The sequence below is a fragment of the Scyliorhinus torazame genome, chromosome 6 (genome assembly GCF_047496885.1).
Source record: "Scyliorhinus torazame isolate Kashiwa2021f chromosome 6, sScyTor2.1, whole genome shotgun sequence".
NCBI classification, from domain to species: Eukaryota; Metazoa; Chordata; class Chondrichthyes; order Carcharhiniformes; family Scyliorhinidae; genus Scyliorhinus; species Scyliorhinus torazame.
The window spans coordinates 215,337,978-215,362,250 of NC_092712.1; the positions used below are offsets into that span (position 1 = coordinate 215,337,978).

Below are 24,273 nucleotides of genomic sequence, written 5' to 3' on the forward strand. Positions count from 1 at the left end.
TCCTCTTTGGGGATGGCCACATGTTCTGTGGGCTGGGGCCTGCGAAATGCCACTTAGTCCTCACTCGAGCCCTGGAATGATCCCAAGGCTTAAAGGTTCAGAGCTGCGGTGACCTTGACCGTCACTGGGAGCAGGTGTCCTCCTCCTCCACATGGTGCCAAGTCCGCGAGGACATGGCACAGGTGCCGCACCGTCTCCTGGTTGAGGCGACGCCTACTGTTGCATGCGCTGTACATCATCTGTTCAAACGACCATCGTTGCCTGTTCACCCTGGGCAGTCGCATGACTCCCCCTCTGGGTCCCACCCTGGCCTAATGGGCGGCTGGATCCTCACGGTGTGGGGTGAGGTCCAGCACATGGGCCGCCACTTTGAGCATCTGCTGATGCTGCTGTAGCTGCCGCCTCTCCGGCATCTAGCCCCCCGGACTACCAGCAGCACCACTAGGGCAAATTCTGCATCCAAAATCCCCGCCATAGTGTTCAATATCTGTAAGGAATAGGGAGAAGGTATTAGACTGACAAACAGTGATGGATCCTACCCCGGACCCTCCATTCCTCCAACCGGGAAGGCTCTGCCCATGCACACCTGGCTGCAGCGGGGCCCCCTCACTTGATCCCAGACCCTGTACCCCAGACACCCGCTCGTAACGTCACCTGGACCGGGTGATGGTTCCCTCCCCGTGGCGCTCACCCACCTTCCGGCAGTGGACATGTCTCCTGAGATACCCATCCCCTGGGTATTCGGATGTAGGCTGCTGCGTGTGTGGTGTTACCTCCCGCAGTGTTCAGGCACAGTGTCCAGGCATCACAGTCTGATTGGGATGCTAGGCAATGACTCCCACATGCTACATGGCCCGCCCACCCACGGGAACCCACTTGGATTGTGTAAAGGGCTCACCTAACCACGATTGCCAATTCCCTATTGGCAATAGCCTTCAGCAGCACGGCCAGTGGCCTCGGCAGTCAATGGGGGTTATGGGTGGTCATTGGGGCAATCGGACAGGGATAAGGGTTTCCCCTGGAATAGGTAAACACGATCCAGGGATTGGCATGGTGGTGCCGTGCGTGGTTGCCCTCCCCCCCGGTTGGCACCCCCCAGCAACCCCCCCTTCCATGGTGGCCACTCCTGCAGAGGGTTACCCCCACCCCCATCTCCAACCTAGGGTCTCCCACCCCCCGCCGAGCACTGGGGCAGCAAGCCCAGCACCCCCGGGCTCTTTACCTGTGAGAGAAGATGGCTGCTCTCACATCCTCCACTCCCCGCAGAAGCCCTTCCGCCAGGTTCATGTTTTTAAAAAGGAGTACTAATCGGTGCCAGCGTGACCACTTGCTGGGGAGGGCAATAAATGATGGAAGTTCAAAGGATACGGGCGGCTCGTGTTAATTGTATGGAAATGGGGCTCAAGTGTTGATAACTGGTTTCTCGCCACACTCCGGCGACATTCCGATTTCACCGACGGAAGCGGGCCGGTCGCATCACAAACTGTGTGGCGTTTGGCGCGGTTCTGGTTTTCACCGGCCACATTTCACTTGAGGGAGAGCATAGCGAATCGTGCCCGCAGCACGCTCGCAACCATTCAGATTGAACACTCTTCATTGAGAGGGGACAACATTTCATAGGCCCCAAAAAAGGGCAGGAAGATCACGATGTACGATTAACCCGTGTTTGTTGCTTTCAATGTAGGCAATAAGCGAACTTCCTGTTACCCGCATATTTGCATGATTGCTCCCTGTAGCCAGGACTAACATGTTGTTGCGTAGCTTCACGTCTCAGTAGAGAGCAAATTTGTGTGAGGCTGCCACCACTTAAAGTGGACTTGTACTGCTAATTGTTGGCCTGCACCTTTAAAAAATGGATCCATTCTGGTTCAGACAGATGCTGGAAATGTTTGTGGCCGTGAATGTGAGAATGAAGAACAATGAATTATGTCACAGAGGCAAGAGGGAGTATCTCTCTCATGATGTTCTCTCATGTTGCACTGCATGCTTTTCTGAAAAAAACCTTTGTGAAGGCAATGGGACCAGGTAGCCTTGGCAGGAAATGTGGACTAGGATGTGATGCTGCAAAAGTTCAATGACTTCAGATGAGTGAATGTATCTTCAAATGCCATATCCCACCAACTACACCATTACCCCTACACACTTCTCAATCCACAACACCCAACACTCACCTGTCAACAATCTCGATCAATCATGAGTCACACCTAACATTCATAGCTTCATCTTACTCTCACAAAGTTAGCACCGCTTCAAGCCTCACACTTGTATCTTACAGCTTGCACACATTGCCTGCTATTGAATCACGACAGCCACCATATTCACGGACATAATTTCCTCTCTCTTACGGGGAAAGGTGGCTCTTAACTGGAAGCAGCAGAACCTAACCAAAGGGGGACAGGTGCAGCAGTGTGTCCTTACCCCATACATTAGAGTACCCATTGCGGAGGTCATGTCCAACAATGGGCCTGAAACCATAGAACATGGCGGTATCCTCGAACCTAATCCCACTTCTCCCATATCTTAGTACATCTTCTAATTTACAAGCTATAGATCGTGTAAGCATGTAACTCTTACTTTCTAAAACTCCCAGCATCACAACCCTATCCTTTAGCCTTTCCCCTTTCAAAAACCCAAGAACAGCCACTTGATCAAGCAGTGATGGATGAGCAACAAGTGGAAGAGCAAGAAGATCAACACGAGGAGCCAACAATATCACTTGATTTCACACTCGCAGATACTGACACTGTGTATAACATAGAGGATAACACTGACGCAGGATCTCCATGTGCAGAGGCATTGGGAATGAATGGCCTGCAACCAGGAAAGGAGGTGAGGCAGCACATGAGTTTTGACGCAGAACTCTCATGTGAGCATTTTGATGGGGCAGCCAACAGAAAACAGCTGGTGGCTATATATAATGAAATGCTTGGTGCATTGGCAGGCCTGCCAGAAAACGCACTTGCCATGTCAAGCAGCATGAAGATACACGTCACTAACTTTGCATAGGGCTTTGCGCAGCATTTAGATTGTATACTTGAGCATGGAAGTTACGGCCAACTCCATTGACAGAATTGTACGGGTACGAAGACCCTAAAGTGGAATGGGAAAATAAGTTAAAAGATAAGATGGTAGAGAAGCAGTGGCAGAAATTTAAGGAAATGTTTCCTGACTCTCACCAAAGATATATTCTGCTGAGAAAGAAAGGCTCTATGAGAAGGAAACCCCATGCATAGTGAGCTAAGGAAGTTAAGGATGGCATCAAATTGACAGAGAATTGACAATGCTGCAAGATTAGTGGCAGGTCAGAAGATTGGGACAATTTTAGAGACTAGCAACGGATGACTTTAAAAAATAAAGAGAGAGAAATTGGAATATGAGGGAAAACTACCAAGAAATATAAAAATGGAGCATAACAACTTCTTTAAAAAGGAAGAGAGTAGCTATAGTAAGTGTTAGAGGATCAGCCTGGGGAATTAACAATGGGAAATTAGGAAATGACAGAGAGATTGAACACATGCTTTGTAGCTTCACAGTATAAGACACAAAAATCATCCCAAAAATAGTGGGAAAGCACAGATAAAAAGAAAAGATGAACTTAAAACATCGTTGATCACAAGAAAAATGTACCAGGAATACTACTGAGGTCAAAGTACAGTTCTGGTCACCGCATTATAGGAAGGACGTGGAGGCTTTGGAGCGGGTGCAGAGGAGATTTACCAGGATGTTGCCTGGTATGGAGGGAAAATCTTATGAGGAAAGGCTGATGGACTTGAGGTTGTTTTCGTTGGAGAGAAGAAGGTTAAGAGGAGACTTAATAGAGGCATACAAAATGATCAGGGGGTTGGATAGGGTGGACAGTGAGAGCCTTCTCCCGCGGATGGATATGGCTGGCACGAGGGGACATAACTTTAAACTGAGGGGTAATAGATATAGGACAGAGGTCAGAGGTAGGTTCTTTACGCAAAGAGTAGTGAGGCCGTGGAATGCCCTACCTGCTACAGTAGTGAACTCGCCAACATTGAGGGCATTTAAAAGTTTATTGGATAAACATATGGATGATAATGGCATAGTGTAGGTTAGATGGCTTTTGTTTCGGTGCGCTGTATTGTTCTATGTTCTATGTTCTATAAAGGCTGATAAGAACCATGGACCTGATGACCTGCATCATGGGGTTTTCAAAGAAGTGGCTGCAGAGATAGTGAATGCACTGGTTGTAATCTTCCAAAATTCCCAATATTCTGGAAAGGCCCCAGCAGATTGGAAATCCACAAATGTAACGCCTCTATTTCAGAAAGAAGGGTTACAGAAAGCAGGAAACTATAAACCAGCTAACATCATATCTGCCATTGGGAAAATGCTAGAATCCATTATTTAGGAAATAGTAGCACAACATTTATAAAATCTGAACACAATCAGGCAGAGTTTTATGAAAGGAAAATCATGTTTGACAAATTAATTGAAGCTCTTTGAGGGTGTAAAAGAGGAACCAGCAGATGTAGTGTGGTGATATATCCAACAGGCGTCCAATAAGGTGCCATATAAAAGGTTACAGCACAAAATATGAGCTCACAATGTTGGGGATGATATATTAGCATGGATAGAGGACTGGATAAGCATCAGGAATCGGAGAGTCTGGATAAGTGATTCATTTTCAGGTTGGCAAACAATAACGAGTAGAGTGCTCGGGGCCCAGTCATAAAGGAGCAGTCTTGGTTGCCTCTATCTCCTCTTACTCATAGGTATATCATCATATAGCTGGTGGCAAGGTTATGCAGCAGGTCAGTAAGCCACGAAGAACCTTGATACCCACTATGCTGAGTATTGCAGGGCACCTCCGAGTGAAAACGCCAGACTGAATTTTATGGGCCACCCACAGGCAGGAAAACAGGAGGGGGGCCTGTAAATTACAGCGCTGTGCAACATGCCCTTCTACTCCCTCACCAGGGCCTTCCCACACAGCCACATTGCGATCCTTACCTGGGTTTGGGGACCATGATGTGGAGATGCCGGCGTTGGACTGGGGTGAGCACAGTAAGAAGTCTTACAACACCAGGTTAAAGTCCAACAGGTTTGTTTCGATGTCACTAGCTTTCGGAGTGCTGCTCCTTCCTCAGGTGAGGAAGGTCCTTCACCTGAGGAAGGAGCAGCACTCCGAAAGCTAGTGACATCGAAACAAACCTGTTGGACTTTAACCTGGTGTTGTAAGACTTCTTACTGGGTTTGGGGACATCCATGGTTCCTCTTCCTCCAAGACATTCTGCAATACTGGCAGTGACCACCAATCCTGGTATGATGTGAAGATACTGGCCTCCAAATGGTCTCCTCCTGGAGACAGGCAGAAGTCCCACCTCATACTAGCTAATGGGCTGTCACCCAAAAAATTAAAATGCAATGAGTCGGCCAGGCAGAGGTGGAGAGTTCACCCTCAGTATACAGTTCATCCCACTTTTTTTTGTTATGGTCCACTCTGTCACATTTTTTGGCAGCTTTTATTGTACATTTGTTGCTCCCCCATGCATGGGTTTCACACTGGAGTAATGAACCATTTCGTCAGCAAATAGCCCTAGTTACCCAGAACCTTTGGTCTGTTGAGATAGCTCAAATGCAGATGACACAGTAAACAGCCACAGAATGAAAATATCATGAATATTGCCACCACGACTGCTAGTGACCTGCACGATCCCCTGCACAGGATCACATATCATCTGGAGGTTGAGGGAGTGGGAACACTTTGTATCTGATATATGAGAGTTGACATGTGACACCCATAGAACGAAGTCCATGTAGTCAATGGCATCCTGTGACCTTGCAAAGACATGTGCTCACTCCACCTGCTTCTGGCAAGAGAGAATGAAACATCTTCAGCTGTCTTTGGATACACAGCCTCAGGGGATGACAAATTGGAAGGAGCCTGACACATGGGCACTGTCAGCTTCACAGTCACTGGCAATGCTGTCCCCACCATCCTCTGAGGTTCCAGTTATGGCTGGAGCAATGGCAGATATCAGTGAGCACAGCTCCAACAACACTCAAGAAGCTTGACACCATCCAGGACAAAGCAGCCCGCTTGATTGGCACACCAGCCACAAACATTCACTTCCCCCCATCACCGATGCACAGTAGCAGCAGCGTGTACCATCTACAAGATGCACTGCAGGAACTCACCAAGGATCCTCTGACAGTACATTCCAAACCCACAACTGTCATCATCTGGAAGGACAATGGCTGTAGACACATGGGAAAACCACCGTCTTCAAATTCCCCTCCAAGCCACTCACCATCCTGACCTAGAAATGTATCGTCGTTCATTCACTCTTGCTGAGTCAAAGCCCTGGAACTGCTTCCCTAACAGAACCGTGGGTGTACCTACACCACATAGACTGCAGCGGTTCAAGATGGCAGCTCATCACCACATTCCCAAAGACAAATAGGGATGGGCAACAAATGCTGGCCTAGCCAAAAACGTCCACATCCTATGGCTGAATTTAAAAAACATTCTTACCAAAGCACAGTTGTCTGCACATTGTTCTTTGCCAAGATTCAGGTTGGAGATTTGAGCTGATATGGATGGTCACCTGTTTAGAACCCTTCTCCACCTTCGCCTCCTCTTCTGACTCTGCGTTACCTCTAATCATTCTTCTCATCACGCTTGGTCCACCAGGGAATGAATACTACTGCATCCATGTCTGGGAGCAAGCGGTTTGTGCAGAATCCTTGAAGTCAGGAAAATGTCCTTCAGCACATTGCACACCACTGCCTATGGACTTTAACAACTTCAAAGAACACCAGAAACCCCCACCAAACATATATACAATTACAACAACAGCCAGCAAAAATCTAACAACTAGTAACTAATTTGTAAGCAGTTGATTATCCCTTTATATAGCGCTGGTGGGGATTCCATCCCACTGCTGAACGCATGTTCAACTATGTGAGGCTACAAGATATGGTTAGCTTAAAAACGATAGGGCTGGTGTCAGATCAGTGTCATGCCATTTATGTCACAATCTGCCTATTTTAATTACTTCCAGTGGACTCTGCCCGCTAACAGCTTCACCAAAATGGTATCCGGTGGGTGTATTTAAAAGGGACAGCCTCAGATCAGGCATTACAAGAAGCACATTATACCACCTGCCGTTATTAACCCAACACAACACACTGACCGAGACTCGGCTACCTCCAGTTGACTCATGAGTAGTGCTTGTGGAGACTCCACTTCACAAGGGAAACCAGAAGTGAGTTGATCTGTATGTTGCTACCTGACCTGGAAGCCAAGTAGACAATGCACTGCCACTGGCTGCAAAAGTTTCAATCATCCTGCATTTCTAACCACAGTGTCATGCAAAGCTACTTCTGAGTGAAGGAACACTTACAGTTGAAGGTTGGGGGTTAAAGGGTGAATGGTTCCTCTGGTCATTGATGATAATCTAGTTCAACACTTTAACATTGTGAGGTCAAGACTGGCAAATAAGTGGCAAATATGCTTCATTCAATGTATTACTGATGTGCAGCCCTTACCTTGCCTATGTTGTCTTGTGCTACATCTAGTTACATCACCGATATCTTCTACTTCTAGTAACAATCTCATTATGCAAAACCTCTCTCCCTAATTTCAATTTCCTCTGTATCAAAATATTCTCCAAAACACTGCCACTATCCTACTTTTTCAATCACCCTTAAAATAAATGTAATCATATAACAAACTGATTAAAAAAAGAATCAATGTTACAGAAAAACATAATGGACTCAAAATGTGCAGCTCTTTCAGTGTCCTCCCACCTTAACTCCAGGTCCTGATTTGACATTAGTGATTCCACAGGCCTGACAGGGGAAAAGCTTACACCCATCCCTTACGGGACCAACAGCATGAGAGGAAGCAGGTGTAGGGACTCCTAATGGCAGGCAAGGACAGGAGGCACTTGTAAGCTGGGTGAAACAAGATATACCAGGCGACTGATTAATTTACGCAAATCCCAACTGAGAATTCGTCCAGGGATCATGGCCTGGATCCCGAAGGAAAAGTTTGGGCATGTTGTACCGTCAATATGACGCAAGGCAGGTTGAGGTAACGTCAATTAATGGCTTTATTAAGCAGAACTTGATCCCCAGCAGTTTGGTTACAGAATGCAGCTGCTGAGGGAAATGGAGGGAAATGCCTGGTTCTTATACCGGCATTTCTGGGTGGAGTCCAGTAGGCAGCAGATCCTATCAGGACCCAGCATCCCTCCACCAATAGCCTGTCGGCACGTGGTGTACCGTATTACCCCTAATACATAACACCACATTCACCCCTTGTTGAAAAAGAACCCGGCGGGATGGTGGTTTGCATGGTGGTAGGGGTTTACAGAGTCGGTACTGTGCCGTAACTTTGAACAAGAAACAAAATTGTCGCTTTAACTGGGCCAACGGGCCAAACAGGGTCGGCATGATGCCATAACTATAACAAGACACAATAACTGAAAACGTTGAGAATTAAAGTGATTCGATGAGCCGGATGGGTGCCCTGGTCGTCCTTTCTGATCCTCTCGGGCGTGGTGGTGATGGCGCTGGCTCGAGTTCCCTCGACTCTGGGAGCGTAGCGCTGACCCCTGTGTCCTTACTCCTGGGCGGGTCAGGGAGGAGAACCGAACCCCCCCGGGAAGGGGGTGGCTGCGGGATGAACCGGCGGGAGTGAGGAGGTGGTGATTGGCGTGGGGGGGGTGGGTAGCTCCGGCGGGTGCCAGGTCTCGCAGGGAGACCGTGTCCTGTCGGCCATCGGGGTACTCCACATAGGCGTATTGCGGGTTCGCGTGAAGGAGATGCACCTGTTCCACCAACGGATCTGACTTGTGCGCCCGCACATGTTTCCGGAGCAGAATGGGTCCCAGAGCTGCTAGCCAGGTCGGAAGTGGCGTTCCAGAGGAGGACTTCCTAGGAAAGAGGAGGAGGCGCTCGTGAGGCGTTTGATTCGTGGTGGTGCACAGCAGGGACCGGATAGAGTGAAGGGCATCCGGGAGGACTTCCTGCCAGCGGGAAATTGGGAGACTCCTAGACCGGAGGGCCGGCAGGACGGCCTTCCAGACCATTCCATTCTCCCTTTCTTCCTGCCCGTTCCCCCGGGGGTTGTAACTGGTCATCCTGCTCAAGGCTATGCCCTTGCTGAGCAGGAATTGACGCAGTTCGTCACTCATAAAGGAAGACCCCCTGTCGCTATGGATATAGTCGGGGAAACCGAACAGTGTAAAAATGGTACCGAGGGCCTTAATGACTATGGACGCTGTCATGTCGGGGCAGTGGATGGCGAAAGGGAAACGGGAGTATTCGTCAATGACGTTCAGGAAGTACGCGTTGCCATCGATGGAGGGGAGGGGGCCTTTGAAATCCAAACTGAGGAGTTCAAAGGGTCGAGAGGCCTTAATCAGGTGCGCTCCATCTGGCCTGAAAAAGTGCGGTTTGCACTCAGCGCAGATCTGGCAGTTCCTGGTGACTGTTCGGACGTCCTCGACGGAGTAAGGGAGGTTGCGGGCCTTGAGGAAGTGGTAGAAACGAGTGACCCCCGGGTGGCAGGGGTCCTCGTGGAGGGCTTGTAGACGGTCCACTTGTACGTTGGCACATGTGCCGCGAGACAGGGCATCAGATGGCTCGTTCAGCTTTCCGGGACGGTACAAGATCTCATAATTGACGGTGGAGAGTTCAATCCTCCACCGCAAGATCTTGTCGTTCTTGATCTTGCCCCGCTGTGCATTATCGAACATGAAGGCAACCGACCGTTGGTCAGTGAGGAGAGTGAATCTCCTACCAGCCAGGTAATGCCTCCAGTGTCGCACAGCTTCCACTATTGCTTGTGCCTCCTTTTCCACTGAGGAGTGGCGGATTTATGAAGCACGGAGGGTTCGGGAGAAGAATGCCACGGGTCTGCCTGCTTGGTTGAGGGTGGCCGCCAGAGCTACATCTGATGCGTCGCTCTCAACCTGGAAGGGGAGGGACTCGTCGATGGCGCGCATCGTGGCCTTTTCGATATCGGCTTTGATGCGGCTAAAGGCCTGGCATGCCTCTGTCGACAGGGGAAAATTAGTGGACTGGATTAGTGCACGGGCCTTGTCGGCGTATTGTGGAACCCATTGGGCGTAATAAGAAAAGAAGCCCAGGCAGCGTTTCAGGACTTTGGCACAGTGGGGGAGAGGGAACTCCATGAGGGGGCGCATGCATTCAGGGTCGGGGCCGATCACTCCATTACGCACTACATAGCCCAGGATGGCTAGACGGTCGGTGCGGAACACGCATTTTTCCTTGTTGTAAGTGAGGTTCAGGGCGTTAGCGGTCTGGAGGAATTTTTGGAGGTTGGCGTCGTGGTCCTGCTGGTAGTGGCCACAGATGGTGACGTTGTCGAGATACGGGAACGTGGCCCGCAAACCGTGCTGGTCAACCATTCGGTCCATCTCTCGTTGGAAGACCGAGACTCCGTTCGTGACGCCGAATGGAACCCTTAAAAAGTGGTATAGCCGCCCGTCTGCTTCGAAAGCAGTATAGTTGCGGTCACCGGGGCGGATGGGGAGCTGGTGGTAGGCGGATTTGAGGTCCATGGTGGAAAAAACCTTGTACTGTGTAATCCGATTGACCATGTCGGATATGCGGGGGAGAGGGTACGCATCTAGCTGAGTGTACCTATTGATGGTCTGAATATAGTCGATGACCATCCTCTGTTTCTCCCCGGTCTTAACGACTACCACCTGGGCTCTCCAGGGACTGTTGCTAGCCGGGATGATGCCTTCCTTCAGCTTCGGACCGGATGAATGCTCGGTCCTGGGCGCTGTACCGTCTGCTCCTAGTGGCGACGGGTTTGCAATCCGGGGTGAGGTTCGCAAACAAGGAAGGCGGTTCAACCTTGAGGGTCGCGAGGCCACAGACAGTCAGTGGGGGTATAGGGCCGCCAAATTTAAAAGTTAAACTCTGGAGGTTGCATTGGAAATCCAACCCGAGGAGAGTGGGCGCACAGAGATGGGGGAGGACATACAGCCGGTAATTTTGTAACTCCCTCCCCTGCACCGTTAGGTTAGCGATGCAGAACCCTTTGATCTGAACGGAGTGGGATCCCGCCGCCAGGAACATTTTCTGGGTGCTTGCCCGAATTACGAGGGAACAGCGCCTTACCGTGTCCGGATGGATGAAACTTTCCGTGCTCCCAGAGTCGATAAGACACGGCGTCTCGTAGCCATTCACCAGGACTGTAGTGGTTGCAGTCTGGAACGTCCGAGGTCGCGACTGGTCGAGGGTCATCGAAGCCAAACGTGGTTGACGAAGTTGGTCATCGTAGTCAGGCAGTATAGGGCCGTCTGTTTCGGGGTCCTTTCCTGACAGCCAAGATGGCGGCGTCCACGGATCGCACGCGGTGGGAGGTGGACAAAATGGCGGCGCCCATCTCTCCCTCGTGGCGACCGGGGTCCAAAATGGTGGCGTCCGTTGGTCGCACGTGGGCTGGGGGGGCTGGGTCTGTGGTCCCGTTTCTTCCCCGGAGATAGCTGCGACGCCGCGGGACTTGCACACCATGGCGTAGTGGCCCTTCTTTCCGCAGCTTTTGCAGGTAGCCGCGCGGGCCGGGCAGCGCTGCCGAGGGTGTTTCGGCTGGCCGCAAAAATAGCAGCGGGGCCCCTCCGGTTGGTCTGATGTTTTGGCCGCTGAGGTTTGCGGGGGTGGGGGGGGGGGTGCCGGAGCATTAGTCGCAGCGGGGGTCCACGAAGCCCAAGGGGCTGCAGTGCGGTCGGGGGCGTAGGCGCGGGCGTTACGCGAGGCCACATCAAGGGATGCCGCCAGGGCCCGAGCTTCTGAGAGACCCAGAGATTCTTTCTCCAGAAGCCTCTGGCGGATCTGGGAAGGAGCCAAACCTGTCACATACGCATCGCGGACCAGGAGCTCTGTGTGTTCATTCGCTGTTACCGCCGAGCAGTTGCAGTTTCGACCCAGGATCTGCATGGCGTTATAAAACCCGCCCAGCGATTCCCCTGGAAATTGCCGTTGTGTGGCGAGCTGGTAGTGAGCAAAAACCTGGTTGGCGGGCCGGATGTAGATATCCTTCAGCGCGGCGATGGCACCAATGAAACCGTCCTCGTCCTCGATAAGGGAGTAGACATCGGGACTCACCCTGGAATAGAGGACCTGCATTTTTTGTTCGTCTGTCGGTTTGCCGGGGGCCGTTCGGAGGTAGCCCTCAAAGCATGCCAGCCAGTGCTTGAAGATAGAGGCCGAGTTAGCTGCTTGGGGTGCGATGCGCAGGCACTCCGGGGTGATGCGGAGCTCCATATTCCTACGTCATTTATCTTCTATTTAAGTCTGCTTAATAAATTGTAGTACCGTCAATATGACGCAAGGCAGGTTGAGGTAATGTCAATTAAAGGCTTTATTAAGCAGAACTTTATCCCCAGCAGCGTGGTTACAGAATGCAGCTGCTGAGGGAAATGGAGGGAAATGCCTGGTTCTTATACCGGCATTTCTGGGTGGAGTCCAGTAGGCGGCAGATCCTATCAGGACCCGGCATCCCTCCACCAATAGCCTGTCGGCACGTGGTGTACCGTATTACCCCTAATACATACCACCACAGGGCACTACAATGTTAATTCTTTGGAGGCACCTAGCACCACACCCACCTCCTCCCCACCCCACTCCCTTCCCCAGAACCAGTAACCTGCACCAGAATATAAAGCATTTTTGGGAGCCAGATGCCCCAGATGTACCGAAAGTCACTCAGCCATTGCAAACCTCTTCAGCATTTGCAAAGTGGAGCACAGGTGGAGCAGCTGAGAATTCAAATTAAGCAGTTAGGAATAATGCAGTTAATCACAGAGAAAACTATATCATAGGTTGGTAAGTCAGAAATTAGTAAATGGCCAAAATTTTACAACATCATCAAAAGAGTAAAATCAGAGGGTGGAAGAATAGTTTTTCCGTGCAGAGTTGTTGTGACATGGATTGCCCTACTAGGAACAAAGTGAAATAGCTTTTAAAAGCGTAAATAAATATTTGAAAAATAAAATTTTGGATCAGAAATGGCAGAGAACTGGGAATAAATAAATAGCTATTTCAGACTGACAACATAAGCACATTTCCACACTGTACATGGTGAGTAAGAACCATTGTGTCATGTTCATTTGAACAAGGATCCAGGGCAGAAGAAAAATGGACCAGGGCACACAGAGCGAGATAGTAAAACTGGAGGAGATTTTGGATGGATGAGGAGGACAGTATATCAAGTGGAAACTTATTCACCAACCTAAATTTCAGGCTCAAGCTACTTAACTCCTAGACCTTATTCAAATGCTAAACATGTATTTTTCGCCATGAACAGCTTCCAGATCAGGGGTTCCCAACTGTGGTTGGGGACCCCCAGTGGGGCTGTGGATAAAAATTTGGGGTCACAAGATCTAAACCTGGCAGACATGGCGCGGACTAATGGAATTCTTGCAATCAGCCACTGATAGAATTACAAGTCCACAGAGTGTTCTACAGCAAGAGTTAGGCTGGTTATTGCGAGATCTACTGGAGACAGCACCCATTTTGCTCCCTGGAGTTTGATCCAATGGTATTCACTATGCTGCTCTCGGGAGGGATGCTTCGAGCAGCAGGATTGGGGAAGAAAGCAGCAAGTGGCAATGTTGAGGAGGCAAGGAGGTGGCAGTGTTTCTGTCACAGGTACCTCTAGTATACATTGTAGCCTGAATTTTAGCTTTCTGTTCTTTGGGACAATCAATTTACTGTGCACTTGGACATGGAGCAAGACAGCATGCATGCTGTGAGGTACAGTCCTTTGTCAAATATATCAACTCAATGTTTTAATTAATATCCAAAACTTGCTGTGCCACTAGAGCAGAAATGATCTTAACACTATTGCTTTATACCAACCCTTGTGTATGGTGGGAAAATCATGATTGTTTGAGCATCTTTGCTGTAAGTATCAGTGCGACTGTAGTTAGACTGCTGACACCACCCCCACACCTCAGAACCCTCACCACCCCCACCCCCCACAACTCTCACCCCCACAACTCTCAGCACCACCCCCACAACTGTCAGCACCACCCCCACCCCCCACAACTCTCAGCACCACCCCCACCCCTCACACCTCTCAGCACTATCCTCACCCCTCACATTTCTCACCACCCCCACCCCTCACCACCCCCACAACTCTCAGCACCACCCCTCACAATGCTTAGCACCATCCTCACCCCTCACAACTCTCAACCCCCAAGAACCCTCACCACCCCCACCCCTCACAGCTCTGAGCACCACCCCCACCCCCACAACTCTCAGCACCACCCCCACCCTCACAACTCTCACCACCCCTCACAACACTCAGCACCACCCCCACCCCCTACAACTCTCAGCACCACCCCCACCCCTCACAACTCTCATCATCCCCAACCCTGTGGTGAACATATTACTGCTACCATTCACCATTGTGTTGCATTACATTGTATTGTATTATGTTGATGCCCTTGTGGGCTCCGCCTATGGCTCCGCCCCCCTCGGGGGAGGTATATAGATCTGCAGCCTGTAGGCGGCACTCAGTACAGAGCAGTTGCAGGCAGGCACAGATCTAGCTGATTAAAACCACTGTTCACTTCTACTCATCGTCCCGTGTGAATTGATGGTCGCATCAATTTAATCAGCTAAGATATCGCTATGGAAGCCGCCCTCAAACCTGATCGACTGGAACTCGACCCACAGGCAGCTGAAGCCAAAAGAATCTTTTCGCACTGGCTCCGTTGCTTTGAGCCTACCTCGCCGCCTCCTCCTCGCCCGCCGTCACCGAGGCACAGAAGCTGAGTCTCCTCCACGCCCGGGTGAGCCACAGAATCTCCGTACTAATCGAGGAAGCGACCACGTACGCAGACACGGTCACGATCCTGAAAAGACCTTACGTGAGGCCGGTGAACGAAGTGTTCGCGCAGCATCTCCTCACCACTCGTCATCAACGCCCCGGGGAATCGCTGGAGGAATACCTACGCGACCTGAGGATACTCACTCGAAACTGCAATTACAAGGACGTCACGGCCTCGCAGCACATGGAACTCACCATCCGGGACACCTATGTGGCTGGAGTCCGGTCCAGCTATGTCAGACAGCGCCTGCTCGAAAAGGGCGCCCTCGACCTAGAAGAGACGGTAAAACTATCCACCTCCTCAGAAGTAGCTTTCCAGAGCCTAAATGCTTTCCCCTCCGTCCACTCGATTCCCTCGTGGTCACCCGACCCGAGGGTGTCCCATGCATGTGCCGCGCAGCTGCCCGCCCGCCCTGCTATTTCTGCGGTCAGAACCAGCACCTCAGACAGCGTTGCCCAACTCAGAACTTCGGAACGCGACCTGCAGCGACTGCGGCAAGAAAGGACATTTTGCCAAAGTCTGCTTGGCCCGACCCAAAGCTCCAAAATCGCAGGCCGAATCTCAGACTCACAGGCCCGCAGACCCCGCAGCGTGGCTGTGTGCCTGCCGGTACCGCCCCCTTCTGACGCGTAATCCGCCTCATGTTATCCATGGGGGCCACCATCTTTAACCCTACCCGACACGTGCGACTCATGGGGGCCGCCATCTTGGCCGCCACCTTCAACGCCGGCTCGACACGTGCGACCGATGGGGGCCGCCATCTTGGGACCACCCCGCTACCTCCGACCACGTCGGCTACCCGCAGCTCGGCGCTGTCACCCTCGACCAGTCACGGCCCAAACACCTCAAGAACTCGATGATGACCGTCCGGGTCAATGGGCACGAAACGCCCTGTCTGTTTGATTCTGGGAGCACGGAGAGCTTCATACATCCGGACACGGTAAGGCGCTGTTCTCTCCAGATTTCTCCCGCATTCCAAACAATCTCCCTTGCTTCCCGATCACATTCAGTGCAGATCTGGGGGTACTGTGTCGCGAACCTCGTGATACAGGGCGCAGAGTACGCCAATTTTAAACTCTATGTTCTTCCCCATCTCTGCGCTCCTCTCCTGTTAGGACTGGACTTCCAGTGCAACCTGAGGAGCCTGACCCTGAAGTTCGGCGGGCCCCTACCACTCTCACCGCATGTAGCCTCGCGGCCCTTAAGGTCGCCCCTCCCCCCCGCTCTTTGCGAACCTCACTGCCGACTGTAAACCCGTCGCCACCAGGAGCAGGCGGTACAGCGTCCAGGACAGGACTTTTATCAAGTCAGAGGTCCAGCGGCTCTTGAGGGAGGGGATCATCGAGGCCAGTAATAGCCCCTGGAGAGCCCAAGTGGTGGTCGTCAGGACCGGGGAAAAGAACCAGATGGTTATAAACTACAGCCAAACCATAAATCGGTACACGCAACTCGATGCGTACCCCCTTCCCCGGTTAGCGGACATGGTGAATCAGATTGCACACTACCGGGTTTTCTCCACGGTAGATCTGAAGTCCGCTTACCACCAGCTTCCAATCCGCCCGGAACACCGCCACTACACAGCCTTTGAGGCAGACGGCCGCCTCTTCCATTTCCTCAGAGTCCCCTTCGGCGTCACTAACGGGGTCTTGGTCTTCCAAAGAACGATGGACCGAATGGTGGACCAGTAGGGGTTCCCGTACTTGGATAATGTCACCGTCTGTGGCCATGATCAGCAGGACCACGACACTAACCTTCAGAAGTTCCTCCAAACCACCCAAGTCCTCAATCTCACCTACAACAAGGAGAAATGAGTTTTCGGCACAACCCGACTAGCCATCCTCAGCTATGTCATGGAAAACGGAGTCCTAGGGCCCGACCCCGACCGTATGCGCCCCCTACTGCAACTACCCCTCTCCCACTGCCCCAAGGCCCTGAAAAGATGCCTTGGGTTCTTTTCATATTATGCCCAGTGGGTCCCCAACTATGCGGCCAAAGCCCGCCCACTTATCAAAGCCACCATCTTCCCACTGACGACTGAGGCCCGCCAGGCCTTCAGCTGCATCAAACAGACATTACCAAAGCCGTGATGCACGTGGTGAACAAGTCCATCCCCTTCCAGGTGGAGAGCGACGCATCAGATGTCGCCCTGGCCACTACCCTTAACCAGGCAGGCAGGCCCATGGCCTTTTTTCCCCGTACCCTCAACGCCTCCGAGATTCGACACTCCTCGATCGAAAAGGAAGCTCAAGCCATTATGGAAGTTGTGCGGCATTGGAGGCACTACCTGGCACACCCTCATCACCGATCAACGGTCGGTAGCCTTTATGTTCAACAACACACAGCGGGGCAAGATCAAGAATTATAAAATCTTGAGGTGGAGGATCGAACTCTCCACCTATAATCACGATATTGTGTATCGTCCGGGGAAGCTCAATGAGCCCCTAGATGCCCTGTCCCGCAGCACATGCGCCAGCGCGCAAGATGACCGACTCCGGGTCATCCACAATGACCTCTGTCACCCGGCTTCTCCATTTCATCAAGGCCCGCAACCAGCCCTACACCACCAAGGAGGTCAGGGTCATGACCAGGGACTGCCAAGTCTGCGCGGAGTGCAAGCCGCACTTCTATCGGCCAGACAAGGCCCACCTGGTGAAGGCATCCCGCCCCTTTGAGCACCTCAGCGTCGATTTCAAAGGGCCCCTCCCTCCACTGACCGCAACGTTTATTTAACGTCGTTGACGAGTACTCCTGTTTCCCCTTTGCCATCCCATGCCCCGACATGACCGCGCCCATTGTCATTAAGGCCCTGCATAACATCTTCACCCTGTTCGATTTCCCCACTTACGTCCACAATGACCGGGGCTCCTCATTTATGAGCGACGAGCTGCATCAGTACCTGCTCGGTAAGGGCATCGCCTCGAGCAGGACTACCAGCTACAACCCCCGGGGAAATGGACAGGTGGAGAGGGAGAACGCGACGGTATGGAAGTCCGTTCTTCTGGCCCTACGGTCTAGAAGTCTCCCAGTTTCCCGCTGGCAGGAGGTCCTCCCCAACGCGCTCCACTGAATTAGGTCGCTCCTCTGCACAGCCACGAACGAGACCCCTCATGACCGCCTATTTATCTTCCCCAGGAAATCCACCTCCGGGGCCTCGCTTCCGTCTTGGCTGACAACACCGGGGCCTGTCCTCCTCTGAAAGCACGTGAGGAGCCATAAGTCTGACCCCCTGATCAAGAGGGTCCAGCTCCTTCACGCCAACCCCCAGTATGCCTACGTGGCTCACCACGACGGACGACAGGATACAGTCTCCCTCCGGGATCTGGCACCCGCCGGTTTCCCTGCGACCACCACCTAACCCCACCCTACACCGAGCACCGCCCCAGCCCCTACATGGCCTACAGCCCCCCTCCCCCTATCGCCAACCTACAGGGATGAAGCTCCAGACGACACGCTCCCGGAGTCAACAAGCCCAACACCCGTGCCCGCAGCGACGAGTTCAACACCCGTGCCCGCAGCGAAGCCAGAGCTCAGGCGATCGCAGCGAACGATCAAGGCGCCAGACAGACTCGATTAGTGAGCCCACTTCACCCCCGCTGGACTTCAATTTTTAACAGGGGGTGAATGTGGTGAACATATTACTACTACCATTCACCATTGTATTGCATTGCATTGTATTGTATTATGTTGATGCCCTTGCGGGCTCCGCCTATGGCTCCGCCCCCCCTCGGGGGAGGTATATAGATCTGCAGCCTGTAGGCGGCACTCAGTACAGAGCAGTCGCAGGCAGGCACAGACCTAGCTGATTAAAACCACTGTTCATTTCTACTCATCGTCTCGTGTGAATTGATGGTCGCATCATCCCCACAACTCTCAACACCACCCCCACCCCTCACAACTCTCAGCACCACCCCCACCCCTCACAACTCTCAACACCCCACCCCTCATACCTCTCAGAATCCCATCCCCTGTTCCCAAACTCCACCCATTCCACCCCACATCACCCTGGGGGTTACATCAACTTAAAAGCATTGAAATGGGGAGGAAGTAAGCGAAAGCTTGATAGGCTCTGTAATAAGCAGGGTGCCTCAGGAGGGTGTCATCAGAGAAGAGCAGTGAAAAGATACATGGACAGGGGAAGTGACACCTTCTGGGAGCCTGGAGGAGCACTATAACTGCTCCAGACTCCAAGGCGATTTTTAGACATCAGAAGTGTCTCTTTTCTGTTCGACGAGCTGTAAACCTGCTTCTGCCTAGTGGGAAAACTGCAGCAATTTCCCCTCTCAGTTCCAAGATAACATTTTATTAGCATTCTGCTGGCATAACACGACCCTGATTTACACGTATTAATGAAACTTTGATCTGTTTTTGGCCTCCTGCTGGAACAAGGGCACAATGAAGCAGCTTCTATCCTTTAATCCTACATCCACAACGCCATCTATTGGAGTACTACCCTTAGTTATCCTGAGACCCCCCTCACCATTTTTAACGTACAGTAGATTTAAAGTTTGGAAATGTCACCACAGTCTCATTGGGCCACAGGCTGCTCTCCCCTTTGAGAGCTGATTGGTGGTGATTTAACCTGAGGGTCACCACACTTCAGGCAAGGGGCAAGGTTGAGAAGGTGGGGCCTTCGTGAATAACCACGGCCAGTACGGGAATTGAAGCCGCGCTGTTGCCATCGCTTTGCATCACAAACCAGCCTGGTTCGTGATGCGGATCGACGCCAACAAAGACGTTTTGTCAGCAAGTTATCTATTGAGTTATGAAATTCTGATCGGTGTTTGATGAGTGCATGACAATTAGTGCATTATTCCTCACATGGGTACAAGAAACAAAGCCCAATACTGCAGCTTCATCACTCTGCAGACATGTTCTCACTCTCCAGCTGTCTCCCTACTTCAACCTATATCTGCAAATGTCTGAGACACTCTTCCCACAGTCCCAATAGTCCCAACACACCCCAGACTCCAGTTCTCTGTTCACTCCCTTCACAAAAGAAACACTCCCCAACAACCAACTTCCCTAGAAATTAAACAAAAAATTTGAGTTATCTAAGATTTGGAGCACCTCCATCTAAGGTGAGAGTAGAAGTTTAACACATGCTAATGAAGACAACAAGGCCAATGGTAGATTTAAGATTTGTAAATGTCGCCACAGTCCCAGAGGGCCATAGGCTGCTCTTCCCTTTGAGGAAGAAAATGAGTGTGAAGAAAGAATGTAGGAGAAAGATTCAGATTTACTCAAAGAGAGAGTGAACTGAGCCTTTAACAAACACAGAAGCAAATTTCTTCTGCTTTGCCACCATACATCATTGGTAGTACATGGGACGTTCATTTGTGTGCATAAATAGGCTTTCCACTGCACTTCTGTCAAAGCTACAGTGGCAAAGCAGGGGCAGGGGCTCTGAGAAAAGGCAAGAATTACAGACATAGCTACAAAAGATGTTCTGTGATTCACATAAGAAGAGAGCAGGAGAGGAAGATTAGAAAACAGGTTTAGAGGAAAAAGCTTCAGTTGAAGAGCAAATACCAGAACAGGGATAAGTGAATTGAAGGGTCTCAGTGCTAAAATTTCTATGATTGGACTTAGAAAATGAGGCAATACAGAGAAATATTGTAATTTTATATTATGCCAAACAATGTACTACTATTAGCTAATTATAATAAAACATTGTTTCCAAGTATACTTATCAGACTATAATACTCACCTGTGCACAACCTGGAGCATTACAAATGAATGGCCGGTCTTGCTCCAAATTCATAACTGTCTTTGAATGAATCTGACAACCAAATACACAACAACAAAGGAATGAATTACATCTGCATTTAACATTTGAACAAGCTAGCCTATAATTAATCAAGAAATGCAGTTACATTATTCTCTCAATTATCATAACGATTCAAAGTTCTAAAACAAACATTCAATTTTTCATTTAATCCCTAAATAAACCCACTTGAATTGTATTGAAGAAAGACAACAAAGTATTAAAAAATATATATAATTTCAATGCAAATAACAATGGTCACTGCTTAATGCTTGCAGTTGTGACTCCCTCAGTCTGCACACACCTGTAGGGACAGTGTTTATTTTCAGAGGCTTTGAGCTGTATTTTTCTGTGGGCTCGGGGAAACCTGACTTTGCCTGGAATTTTTGTCTTTCACACACAATGCGGGTTTGCGGTACCTTTGCGAGTTGCGATGGAATGTATGACGAACGTGGGTCAGAAGGTCAGCCAATTAAAAAGCACGCCTCGGTTCTCCAACACAGCAGCTCAGCTCCCAACAATATTCAAAGGCCTCCTGAACCTCACCTGTCAACTCCTCATCTGCCCCATGCCACCCCAAGCTTTCTCACACCACTCATGCTGCCCCATGCTCCTCATTCCCCCATGCCTCATGTCACTCCATGCCCCCTCAGAGTATCCATTGCAACTTCCACCATGACCGACTCCATGTCCTCTCAGTTTACCTATGTCACCTACATGCCATCCCCATTCTTCCTATGTACCCTCCATAGTCACTCATCCAGTATGCACTATGTACATTTCTCAGGAGTGAAGCAATAGAAATAGGAATTATTTTAAAATCATTGGGAAAAAAAAAAATCTCTAATGATCCAATGAAACCCTGAATTCAGGCCCACTATCATTGATGCTGGAAAAATTAAACCTACTCCAGTAGGTTTTGTATGACATTTAACATTGTATGACTTTAAGTGCCGATGAAGTTTATAAACTTACAAAAAACCCATCAAAGACATATTTTGTCATTAGGTTTCTTAGAAGTGCCAGCCATACTTAGATAAATGGACCACCTGTTGAGTTGAAGCCATTGTCAATTTTTGAAACCAATCCAAATATTCATCATAGCTACAGTGTCCTCACCATAACTTCCAGTTACATTGTCTGAAACTGACAGAATAGAATGTTGGCCGATTTCATTTTTAAAACAGGGTGCTTGTCGGTCAATGGAGGAAGCAGGTGCAGAAATAGTCTCAACTTTCAAAAGGAGCTTGTTTTAAAATAACTAGAGCTGCAAGTTATAAAATGAACACAGAAAATGATGGAAAAACTCAGCAGATCTGGCAGCATCTGTGGTGAAAGAAACAGAGTTAATGTTTTGAGTCCATATGACTCTTCTTCAGAGATGTCAGTAGATTTAAATCCCAGCACAGAACTTGACAGCAGAGGCTTTTATCCCATTTTAATGCATTATGGCACTTTTTTCACTGGAAAAAGTAATGGAATGCATCTCAGCAATGGTGGTCAATGCAAGAGCCAACTTATATTTGCAGGACAGATACCTATGCAGAATCACTGCATTAAAACACATCAACATTACAATATAACATATAATTATAACTTTTAAAGTTGCCAAAACATTTTACATTAACTTTTCAGAATTCTCCAAAGAGGTGCTTTATGTTTAGGGATTACCCACACAAGCACATGAAACTTTTGTGGAGGAAATGTAATTTTCCTGTGGTGCTCACAAAGTGGATCCGACCTCAGAAAAGGTGCGTTTGCAATTTTAATCCAAGGCCTTCTTGATCTGTGAAAAGGCCACATGGAAATGGTGTGGGGTCAGCAATCAGAAGGAAATTGATTGGCCAGCACAAAAAGCTAAGTTCAACCTTTTTCAACCCGATTCATACCTGCATTGGAGACGAAAGTCCGGCCTTAATTGTCATGTGTGCAATAGCAATTAGACTAGAATTTGGAACAAGGCTCTATTGTCCGATATATCATTCCCAGAGGTAGAATGCAATCAACACCGCTCATGTCTCATAAGTTTATTTATCGTTTGTCCATGTATTACTTGCAGCAATCAAATATCGAAGTGCTAAGCATAATTTATTTCATGTTTGATACAAAAGTGCCTTTATTCCCCTTTTCATTTCTGTGCTCAATTCAACTATGTCACTGCCATTGAAAATTCAGGTTTAAACAGAATTTTAACTTTTTAATCTGCCATCTAGTGTTAGTCTGCTTTATTCTCCACATATGCTGGACAGCATTTCTGAATGGCATTAGAGTTAACAAAGAAATAAGAACAAATCTATTGCAAGTTAAATGGTCAACTAAAAACACATATACAAAATTAGATCCAGGAATTGTCAATCGTTTTATTGGACAGTTATAGAAAACTGACTTAGTATAGGATATGAGATATCCAATTTCCTTTCACTTGAACCACTAGCTGGGAATGTTACAACTATCTTGAAAGAGCACTTCCATATTGCTCCACATTCAGGTAGCAGTATCTCACGGCTGCGGCAGAAAGTTACGAACAGTTGTATGTCCCAGAGGGATTAAGGGCTGATTTCACAAATATGCATTTCAGAACAGAACTTTTCCCAACACAACGCCATGTTGAGAATTCGATATGAAAAATGAGTGCAGCATATTCCCATTGTGTTCACTGCATACAAAGGCCTACACTACAAACAGAAACTTGGAAAAATAAGCTCTTTAGCCATTATTTATTTCTCTTTCTCACTATTTTTCTTCATTAACTCCTAATTTAGGTGTTGACTTCATGCTGGAGTATTGATGTGATAACCTGCCGGTTGGTATTGGTAGATCGGATGTGGGCAACAGCAGCCTACAGTCTTCTCTGCTTTGGTGCATTCAACGTGCTATCGAATAGCTGGAAGTGTGCATCTGGCTTCCACTAGGTTCTCGAAGCTCCCAAAAATATTTTAATTAGCTGCTGGCCCAAGAATGCTGTTGAAGTACTTGGTACTCAGTCAGCACTCATATAAAATGGGCACCCACAGGCAGATCCATTCATTATTGTTAGGCCCTCTTTGCTGAACGGCAGTCTCACTTAGGGTGACCAGCTGTCCCAGTTTAGCCAGGACAGACCAGGATTTTCATTCAAGGTCCTGGACAATTTTCTCTAAATGCATTAAATGTCCTGGTTTTCGGATTTCTTGTAATTCTGCAGGAGCAGAGGGAATTCATATTGAATAGCTCGATTTAGGTTTGTGCATGAGTTCCAGATCTGTTGCTTTGCCCCATAGTCAGTTAATGCACCACTTTACGTGCTGTCGTTGCATTGTGCCAATTTACCACACTGTTAGCCCAGTGTGCCAATTTGTTACTCAATCACTGCAGTCTGCTGTTTTGCCCCACTGTATAACATTGCATTTTAGAATAACACATGGAAAGCATTTTAAGGTGAGGAAGGTAGAAAATGGTTGAAAAGAAGGTGGGAAGCAATGTCTGAGTTCTTCACATCTACAAAGTTGGTTCCCTCGGGACTTGGTGGGGAATCAAACCTGAAAAGAAAAAAGGGCACTGAATGTTTCCAATAGCAAAAGGATAATCTTAAATTGGTTGTTATTCTTAGCACACGAGGGATTGTTCAGTAAGTGCTGCCCAATCACAGAATTATATCTATCAGACAATATATCTATGATT

At 49.3% G+C, this 24,273-nt stretch overlaps 1 protein-coding gene across 3 annotated transcripts in view; it reads right to left on the minus strand.

Moving 5' to 3' along the window:
* The window catches only part of creb5b (cAMP responsive element binding protein 5b), a 645,202-nt gene that overhangs the window by 535,853 nt on the left and 85,076 nt on the right, over nucleotides 1-24,273 (minus strand). For all 3 annotated transcript variants that reach the window (XM_072509394.1, XM_072509393.1, XM_072509395.1), the window contains exon 3: nucleotides 20,557-20,628. In XM_072509394.1, coding sequence (XP_072365495.1) covers nucleotides 20,557-20,610 — 54 coding nt within the window. In that variant the 5' untranslated portion in view covers nucleotides 20,611-20,628. The remainder of the gene's footprint in view (nucleotides 1-20,556; nucleotides 20,629-24,273) is intronic.